Source organism: Rhamphochromis longiceps, linkage group LG5 (assembly GCF_057381845.1).
Source record: "Rhamphochromis longiceps isolate RC_006_pf linkage group LG5, R_longiceps_female_GT1.1, whole genome shotgun sequence".
Classification (NCBI taxonomy): Eukaryota; Metazoa; Chordata; class Actinopteri; order Cichliformes; family Cichlidae; genus Rhamphochromis; species Rhamphochromis longiceps.
In genome coordinates this window covers 18,840,768-18,850,803 of record NC_140561.1, presented here as the reverse complement: position 1 = coordinate 18,850,803, position 10,036 = coordinate 18,840,768, and the positions used below count along the sequence as shown (strand labels likewise).

General features: G+C 39.8%; 1 protein-coding gene across 1 annotated transcript; it reads left to right on the top strand.

Moving 5' to 3' along the window:
* Nucleotides 1–1,948: 1,948 nt before the first annotated feature.
* nelfcd (negative elongation factor complex member C/D) lies at nucleotides 1,949–9,845 on the top strand. The gene is made up of 15 exons (XM_085406321.1): nucleotides 1,949–2,152; nucleotides 3,659–3,771; nucleotides 3,856–3,965; nucleotides 4,066–4,175; nucleotides 4,264–4,371; nucleotides 6,523–6,675; nucleotides 6,815–6,945; nucleotides 7,066–7,231; nucleotides 7,322–7,456; nucleotides 7,539–7,678; nucleotides 8,430–8,544; nucleotides 8,630–8,725; nucleotides 8,830–8,970; nucleotides 9,256–9,385; nucleotides 9,501–9,845. The coding sequence occupies exons 1-15, from the start codon at nucleotides 2,096–2,098 to the stop codon at nucleotides 9,533–9,535; spliced, it is 1,740 nt and encodes a 579-aa protein (XP_085262447.1). The 5' UTR covers nucleotides 1,949–2,095; the 3' UTR covers nucleotides 9,536–9,845.
* The last annotated feature ends 191 nt before the right edge of the window (nucleotides 9,846–10,036 follow it).

Genomic DNA, 10,036 nt, shown 5'->3' with positions numbered 1-10,036 from the left:
ATTCCTCACATGTAAATTCAATTAACTGCAGAAAGAGCTCAGCATACACACACTATCACAGGCTCCAGTGTCTGCTGGCAAGCCAAAAATGAAATTCACTTGTTCTTTCTCAAGCACAACTTTTGACATACTATTCTTTTAAAACCCAATAAAGGGTTGTTTAGTTGGCTATCCTGTTTATTTGAACCGTTCGTAATTTAAAAGTCTATACTGTACTCTGTGGCTCATATGTTTAGATACACTAACTTTGTAAAAATTTATATATAGCCCTAGTTTGTGGTCAACGCTAACGTACAGGGAACAGTATGCCACAAGATACAGGTAAGAAGGCTGCTGACCAAAGAGGAGAGGAGTTGTGCATGAGTCCGATGGCTGAGCCAACAGGTATACATCACGGGTGGTCTTACTGAACATTATGTGGATGGAGTCTCCACCAGATTTATTAATTCTATTGAATGAATTATAATAATAAAAAGAGTGATCTATGCACGTTTTCAGCAGAGTCTGAACCAATCTTTCAGAATTAAAAACAAAGTACTAATTTCTGCAATGTAGTATATGACCAATAGAGGGCGTCAAAGTAAAGGCATAAATTACATCGTCCATTTCCCAACTCTCTGTGAATGGTACTCATGGCCTTTCATCAGTGGGCCTTGATCAGTGGTTGTTGATCAATGGTCATGAGAATTTGCATAGTTAGGATGAAGGAACTGACCTCACAAGGATGTTAAACTCGTTTTTTTTTTTTTATCAAGGGCCACATACAGCCCACTTTGATCTTAAACCGGCCAGACCACTGAAACCCTCCTTTCTGTTGTTGTAAAGACGATTACCTGCACATTTAACCCCTGAAATAGTTTAATATAAGAAAAAGAAGTACTATTCTGACAGTATATCCTACATTTTCCACATGATATAGAAATTCTGCTGGAGGAAATGAAAGAAATCTTTCAGTGCTACACTTTGGGCTTAAATTTTAAGAAATGTGTAAAATTACAGAAGAAATTCTGGTAACTCAGCCCAGACAGTCTGTGTTCTTCTCTAAAGTAGACAAGGCAGGACGTGGATACTCTCAGTTTTGACAGACTCACTTAGTGCACACTTAAAATAGTTTAGGCCTCTGTAATGCATGCATGCAAATCTAAAGAAACTATTTTCACATCCTGTAAAGCTTTACCATCTGCACCTTCTGTAACATATTTTCACTAATCTAAGAGATCATTTTTGTTGGTCTAATGCTATTTTACTCGACAGTCCTGCTGTCGGTTATAATGTGCACAATGTAATATGTGGACTTTTAGTGCCTTCAGAAATGCCTTAAACAGTTGTGCTAATTATATGAACTACTTAGTTTATATTAGTAAGAAGTAAATAGTAAACATTCCTCTGGTTTTTACAAAGGTCTACCTGAAGATAAATTGGTCACATGCAGTACTATGCAAATATTTTAATCACTCCTCATTTCTTTATATTTTGTTTACAAGAAGCCAGAGTTTCTATTGTTTTATTTCTTTTAAGTGCTCTTGAGCAATACTTCACAAAGCTTTCTGAATGTCTTCTTTTTACCTGACCATTTTCAAAGGAATGGGTTTTTTTTTGTTTGTTAAACCACTTAACCCTGAACCATGCACTTCAAGAAGGCTGCAGAACTATTCCTAAAGACTACTTAAAAAATTATGAGAAAGCTTGCCTAAGACATCTGAGATTCCAGTGATTGTACCAAATAGTGGCTTTCGAGTTCATTAGCATTGCAAAAACTCAGTTTTTCCCTTATATGTTGTTATTTCCATTTATGTTTTTAAAGTTTAAATAAATCACTGCACCCTTTTCCAGTTTTCCTTGCAAAAGTTTACCATTTTAAGTACTAAACAAAGGAAACTCCAATCGGTTTGAGCCTGAAAGTCTAAACTCAGGGAGAAATCCCACGAATGGGGCGTGGCCTACAGCCTCGCCATTTTCCTCCTGTGTTGTTGTTAGCTTGCTGGCTAAGCTGACTGTCTCTCCGGTTTCTGCAGTTAAACGAGTCAGTGCATGATTTAAATACAACAGGTGTGTTATTGCAGCGGTTACCAACGTCCCTGCTTTCCCCGTGACCATGGACGAGGAATATTACAGCGGTTCCGGAGACTGGGAAGGCACGGAGGGTAGCATGGTGAGATCGCGACTTGTTGCTGTTTGGCTCTCGGTTAGCTAGCCAGCATTAGCATCGCTGGAGTCACAGCAGCTGATGATTAATTGTCAGACCCTCGTTATCTTTAATACAAGAGCTGATGTGCTGAGACAAGTGCTTCCGGTACTCTAAAGATGCATTGTATAGTCTAAACTCTGGCTTTGTTAGCCAGCTGCAGGCTAACTAACGACACAGCTGCTTCATGTTCATGTTACAAACTGGTGATCAACTCGCTATAGGTTCAAGTTTGTTTTATTTCTGACTAAAATATCTGATAAAATAAATTGATAAAACATATTTTATCTCTGATTTGGAACAACAGAAAACAGAATCGACTGTTTTGATAGTGTTCACACAGTCGTGGTTACAAAGGAGAAATCGCACCTGTGTCAATTCTAAGGTTTTGTAAATCAGGACATGATAAAAATTGACCCACTTTGGGCCAAGCTTTAGCTGTTGGACCATTTGACTCTAGAACACTTTGGTATACCGAGGAGCTCATAGTTGACTCAATGTTTACAAGACGCTCAGGTCCTGTGGCTGCAAAACGAGTCCAAATCATCAGCCCTCCACCACGAACTTTAACCTTTAACATGATAACTGAAGTCTGTAGAGTCTGAGATGTAGTTCTTGGGTTTTTGCAGTTTTTCTGAGCATGGCATGCTCTGACTTTGAGGTGAATTTGATGGGATGGGTTCTCTGGGGAACAGAGACACCTGAATGCTCCAGAGCAGCAAACTGCCAGTTAGGGCTGCCACGATTGGTCGACTAGTCACGATTACGTCAACTATCAAGATCGTCGACGGCTGATTTAATAGTCGATGCTTGTTTGAAGCTTTGTAAGATCCCAAAAGACGCAAGAAAAAGTAGTAGAATTTAAGAGTGTAATAACGGACTGAAATAGAAGATGGTAGCACTGCATGTACAAGGATGCCAGCTGCCGTTAAACCCTGAAGAAGAAGCTGTGTGTGTAATCAACATCGTGAGTGAAGTATTGTGATAACGCATCGTGCAGTGTCTGGTGATTGTCACTTCTAGGAACGGATGGTTTTTATTATGTCCTCATATATAAACTATGACTGTAGAAGTTAAGTTTGCCTTCAAAATGTTCCGTTTTTAGTGTGCATGTTTTTCAAACAGTAGTAAATCAGGATAAGGTGATAGTCACATAGACCTGTATTCAACTAGAAGAGACAAGAAAATAAGCTCAAATTGTTAGAGCTGTGTGTTTTAAGCGAAACTTCTGCTTAGTTACTGAACTGAAGCACAAACCTGATGTCTACATATCCGTGTCTTTTAACTTGGATGATTATTAGGAAACCTGCTCAGAGTCTAATAATAACATCTTGTATAGCACCTGTCGATTCTCCTCTACCTTGTAGCTACACCATAATATGTCACTATATGCAAATGAGAACCAGAGTATTACTTATTATTCCCAAGATAGATGAATCACTTTAGAAGCATCTGCATCACTGTGTATTTCAGGAGGATGGTTACGGTGAAGGAGAAAATGATGGGAAAATCCAGGAAGCTTGCCTGGAGAAATTCTCCAGCAGGGATTACATCATGGAGCCTGCTATCTTCAGCACCCTCAAAACGTAAGTGTCTGCACTCTCATGTAAATGTAATATAAGTTTTGTTAAAAAGACATTTATTGATTAACAACCATGTTGTTTCTGCAGGTATTTTCAAGCAGGTGGCTCTCCAGAACATGTCATCCAGCTTCTCTCTGAAAATTACTCTGCCGTGGCTCAGACTGTTAATCTGCTGGCTGAGTGGCTCATCCAGATGGGTACCTGTCAGACTACTCGTCTTACTGTTGTTGTGTCAGAAAGCTATTTTTAGTTTGTCTTACTGATGGCTTTTCATTAATGTGTAATGTAATTATTCAGGTGTGGAGCCTGCACAGGTCCAAGAACGAGTAGAAAATCACCTCAAGAGTCTTCTGATAAAACACTTTGACCCCCAGAAAGCTGATTCCATCTTCACCGTTGAGGGAGAGGTGAGATCTCTAAACACCCGGGGTAATTACATATATGACAAATGAAAGTGGTGAGAAACCTTGAGAAACCAGTCTCCTGCCCTTTTAGACTCCTGCTTGGCTTGAGCAGATGATAGCGCACACAACGTGGAGAGATCTCTTCTATAAGCTGGCGGAGGCTCACCCAGATTGCCTGATGCTCAACTTCACTGTAAAGGTATAGTAGTAGCTGTGGAAACAGTAAGAGCAGCAGGTGCTGAAGATTAGGACATGAACACAAACTAACCAATAGAAAGAGTCAAGTTAAAGATTTTAACTTTAAATTTGTTTCTGATGTTCTGTCATTGTGGTTTACACTCATTGGACACATTATTAGGGACACTTTGCTTGGAGCAGAACTGCCTTAACCCTCTGATGCATAGTGGTCACTGGAGTGGACAGCTACTAAAACGTACATATCTCTTTAATGCATTGGTTTCTATGGTGGAACTGCATATTAGCCTCTAGAGTGCTCTCTGCTGCCATGCTCCATTGAGGTCAATTCAGTGTTCAGTTAGTGCAACTGCAAGTAAATTTCCTCTGAATCAAAGATGGCAGACAAACTGTCACCCCTGCCGACCACTGCTGGCATATCCTGTCAATCCTTCTATGCTAAAAGAGCCCAACAGGTAAAAAAAATATGATGATATGCAGTAACATCTAGGGAAGGATATTATCTGTTTGGAATAAGAAATTGTTATGTCTAATATGTAGAAAACTACGATTAACCATGTGTCCACTGTAGTGGACATCATGCATTACCCACTATATTTTTTTAACATAAGTCATAAATTGTCTCACTGTTTTTTGGGACTGTTTTGGTTATAAGTAAGCATATAATTGTTACATTTATAAGCTACTCATTTAAAATATATATTTCTGTGCAGATCAGCTGTAGTTTGAGTTACTATAATAATTATTTTATCATATTTTGTAGACTTCAAATGCAGCAAAGAATAAGGCAGCGTACAGAATAGTCCAGGAAATTCCATCCAGCTCCAGTGATGATGATTTCATTGATGAGTGCAGTGATGATGAGTTCAGTGATAAGTCCAGTGATGATGAGAGTGGCTGCCAGAGCAGAACAGAGACATAGGAACTACGGACAGCCTAGGTGTGATGAACACAGAAGTGTTTGGAGATGCAGAGACTAAGATGTCAGTTTGTGTTTTCTTCCAGCATGCTACTAAGGGCTTGGTAATACTGTCCTGCATCGTTATAGAACTGTGTAGACTCAAAAATGTTTCTCTTGTTGGAGATAGTTTGCCATATTCAGGTGTAGGATTCACAGCTAGGACTGTTGATTGGTTTTGTTATTTACGTCTAAACATTGGGGCCTTATGAGTTGAAAGTTCCAAAAAAATTGCTGAGATGTTTTTCAAAGGATACAAGCAAACAAGTGTTTGTATATTTACAATAGAACACAAGGTAATTAATTTTTATAGTAAATTCACAGTATTTCATGCTAAGTGCTCAGGCGCATGTAGTCCACTGGAGTGGACAAGTTTATAACTTTATAAAAAAACATATTTTTGGGAAAAAAAGAGTTGAACATTTTTTTTCATGCCCTGAGAAGAATAAAAGCACTTAAGAAAAAAATCTTGACCAAGGCTTTCATAATTCATGCATCAGAGGGTTAATTCTTCATGCTGGGAAAATTCCTCAGATTTTGGTCCACATTGATCCTGTGCAACGTTCAAAGTCACTTATATCAACTTTCTTTCTCATTCTGATGCTCGTTTAATCTTCAGCAGGTTGCCTTGATCATGTCTACACACACTGATCTGCCATGTGACTGATATGATTTGTATGACCGATTTAAGAATCAGATATTCAGAGACATTTGCATCTAATTTTTTTCAGACACATGAAACACAGACAGATTTATCTGTGTTTTATTTTTTATGTGTAGTTTTTTTTATTTATTTGTATATGCTCTGTCCAACTCTTCTTAGATCAGTTAGATTTTGTTTTAGTGAGATCCCTTTTAAGTATTGGCAGCAGGGAAGTTGCAGAGGGCCCTCCGGTGGACAAACTATGCAACAGTTAATGCCAATACCAATAGATCAGCAGAAAAGGTAATGTAGGCCTGCCAGTAAATCAGTCTGGCTCTGCATGGGTTTGACTCATTAGTTATTTTTGTTAATGTGCAGCTAAACAGGTGCACATAAAAACATGGTCAGTAAGTGTATTGTTGTAATTGTAATTCACACGATTATGAAAATTCACCTTAATAGAATCATTTTTCTTATTTTTTTGATACATTTTTGCAGCTTGATGACTTGGACTGTCACTGCTTCTTTTCAGTATTGTGTTTGTGTTTGTTTAGCTCATTTCAGATGCAGGTTACCAGGGCGAGATCACCAGCGTGTCCACAGCCTGCCAACAGCTGGAAGTTTTCTCTCGGGTGTTGAGAACATCTTTGGCCACGCTGCTAGACGGAGGAGAAGAAAACCTGGAGAAGAACCTGCCCGAATTTGCTGTGAGGATTACTTTGCGTGTCTGTTCTGTCAACCATCAAAGATCTGTAAAATATGTATCTTTTTGTCTCTATGTGCCACTTTTTTAAAAGTGCTGTAAGTAATGGTCTCTGATGAGCTGCGCCCGACTCTTTCCAACAGAAAATGGTGTGTCACGGCGAGCACACCTACCTCTTTGCCCAGGCAATGATGTCCATCCTTGCTCAGGAGGAACAGGGAGGTTCAGCTGTCCGCAGGATCGGCCAGGAGGTGCAAAAGTCTGCACATGAGAGGTAACGTTGTCAACGGATGTGGTCAAAGTGATCAAGCGAATGTGATTAACTGTGAGATTAGAGTTTTGTGGATGAGCTTGAGTAATAAAAACGATGCAATAAAGGTGGTTTATATTGCAGAGGTCACGATGCCAGTCAGATAACCCTTGCGCTTGGTACAGCGGCAGCCTACCCTCGAGCCTGCCAGGCTCTCGGCGCCATGTTGTCCAAAGGAGCCCTGAATCCTGCTGATATAACAGTTCTGTTCAAGATGTTTAGCAGCATGGACCCTCCTCCTGTCGAACTGGTGAGTTCAGAACATTCTTCCTGCTGTTTATGTCCAGTGTTTACTAACTAAAGCACTCTGAATTTAAGCACTTGTCTGTCTTGTCTTTAGATCAGAGTGCCAGCCTTTCTCGACCTGTTTATGCAGTCGCTTTTCAAGCCTGGATCGAAGATCAACCAAGACCATAAACACAAATACATCCACATTTTAGCCTATGCTGCCAGTGTGGTGGAGACCTGGAAAAAGGTACAAAAAACAATGATGCTGTGTGCATTGTTAATTTAAATCATATAATAATGAAAATATGCTTATTTTATCCCAATTCCAGAACAAGCGAGTGAACATTAATAAAGATGAGCTGAAGTCAACCTCTAAGGCTATTGAGACCGTGCACAACCTGTGCTGCAATGAGAACAAAGGAGCCACAGAGCTGATTGCTGAGCTCGGCACTTTGTACCAGTGCATCAGGTGAGTGTTTGACAAGAGCTTTCAAATATGAAATATTGGTTAGTTGGTTTCATCGTATCTAATGCGACTCTTCTATCATCTAACACACTAATCTTAACCCCATCATGCAGTGAATCTTTGTAAAGGAGTGTAAGGGTTATTGAGACATGTTGCAATGGTTGTTAAGCACCGTTTACCAGGAAAAGATGCACTTTTAATCAGTGAAAATGAACAAGGTTATTTATTAGAATACAGCTCTTTCAGTGCTCACTGCACCATCGTAGTTACTTTCACCTCTGTTTTTCTTTCTGAAGCAACAAATCTAGTGATGTTACCAGACTGTGCAGTTAATTTTGATATTTTCATAGGCACTGAAAACAGTTCAATATTTTGAAGCAGAACCCGTACAGTCGGATTTGTGTGTCATAATGTTTTCATTGTTGTAGAGTAAGGTCTGTAGTAAGAGTAGGAAGTATATTGTGTTAAAGAAGAAACAAAGGGGAAACTTGAAGCAACAGCATTTTTAATATGTTGATCTTCAGTTAATCATTCAAAGCCTGAATACAGCCGAGCTCGAGCTGATGGGCTTCCAAGATTTACCAGAAGAAATGTGCAAATGAAAAATCTATTTACATGTATGATTATTTAGTTTTATACCATTAGAATCTATTGTGTGTATATACGGTACAGAAGGGTTCAAATATTGGTACTTAAAGTAAAACCGGAGTTTGAGAGCCAGACTTCCACACTGACTGACTGTCTGTGTGTTCAGGTTTCCAGTGGTTGCTATGGGAGTTCTGAAGTGGGTGGACTGGACGGTGTCCGAGCCGCGGTACTTCCAGCTGCAAACAGACCACACCCCCGTCCATTTAGCTTTACTGGATGAGGTGCGACACTGCTGCAAGATGAAAGATTAAATTGTGTTTAATTTGCGGAGCTTAAAGTTCAAACATTAAAATTTTCTCTGCACAGATCTGTACGTGTCACCAGCTGCTGCACCCGCAGGTCCTCCAGCTGCTCATCAAGCTCTTTGAGACCGAGCACTCTCAGCTGGACGTCATGGAGCAGGTGGGCGTTGTGTGCCTCGCATGCTTTTAATTCCAGCTTGTTAACAGACGCCTGTGTGTTGTAGCTCTGAGCTGACAGCATGTTTGTTTTATTTCCCCCTCCAGTTGGAGTTGAAGAAGACTCTGCTGGACCGAATGGTTCACCTGCTGAGTCGTGGCTACGTGCTGCCCGTCGTCAGCTACATCCGCAAATGTCTGGAGAAACTCAACACAGATATCTCCCTCATTAGATATTTTGTCACTGAGGTAACAGCTGCTTATGGAAATCTGGTTTATGTGTGCACTCTTTCCTGTCAGGTCTGTTCTCCTGTTGTTTGTTCAATTTCAGCTTTGCACAGATTAATGTTCACTGTTTCCATTCCTATTATTGGATAGTGACGTCTTTACCCGAGTAGTTGGTATATTTGATCTAGAATCTTCATAAAACACCTGAAGTTGATGCTCTATAATTGGTAAATGTGGAAATAAGACACTGTTTCAGTACATCAGACCTTTGTGAACAGAGCTCAGTGTGAGATATTTCTCTTAAAGGTGCTGGATGTGATCGCGCCTCCCTATACGTCGGACTTTGTTCAACTCTTCTTGCCGATCCTTGAGAACGACAGCATCGCAGGAACGATCCGCACAGATGGAGAACACGACGCTGTTGCTGAGTTTATCGGTAAGTGGCGAGAAAGGAAAGTTTATAGAAAGTCTATTATTCCTTTAATAAATAAAAGGAAGTCTTTGGGCTCTCATCCGTCTGAAGCACTAACATGTGGGTGATTGTTTTTCAGCCCACTGCAAGTCAAACTTCATCATGATCAACTGATGTGGAATTGACACCCAAAAAGGGAGACGTAAAGGAGGTGGAAGATCTGTTATCTGATAAGCAGGTGCTTGTGGCTGAAGCACATAGCTTGGAGGTGGATTTTTCATTTTGGCAAAGTGAAGTGGAAATTAGTTTCTGTTAAGGAAACATGAAAGCAGATGTGACTGTCGCTGAGCTGGCTGCGTGGTGTGAAAGTAATGACCCAGATTTATCTGACGATGCAGCTGAACGTTGCTTTTTTTTATCTGTATATTTGATTTTCTATATTTTATGTTGGTCTGAGCTCTTTTAAAATAAACTTTAAAATGTTGCTTGTTTCTGTTTTTGTTTTTCATACAGTCTCGGACTGCGTAAATATAATCGGCTCCCTCTCATGCATTTTATTTGCATGAGAGTTTGTTTTAATATGGAGATCTGTAAACCTCAAAAGCCGCATATTTAATTGAAGCAGGTGATTACACACCACTTTTATTTGAAGTTTTTGTTTTCGGTTTGTTTCCA

What these genes read in the sequence shown, in the direction of transcription:
- nelfcd (XM_085406321.1), top strand. Translation starts at nt 2,096, where the DNA reads ATGGACGAGGAATATTACAGCGGTTCCGGAGACTGGGAAGGCACGGAG. An exon ending in ACCCTCCTCCTGTCGAACTG is followed by an intron (nt 7,232 to 7,321) that starts GTGAGTTCAGAA and finishes TCTTGTCTTTAG; the next exon opens with ATCAGAGTGCCAGCCTTTCT. An exon ending in ACTTTGTACCAGTGCATCAG is followed by an intron (nt 7,679 to 8,429) that starts GTGAGTGTTTGA and finishes CTGTGTGTTCAG; the next exon opens with GTTTCCAGTGGTTGCTATGG.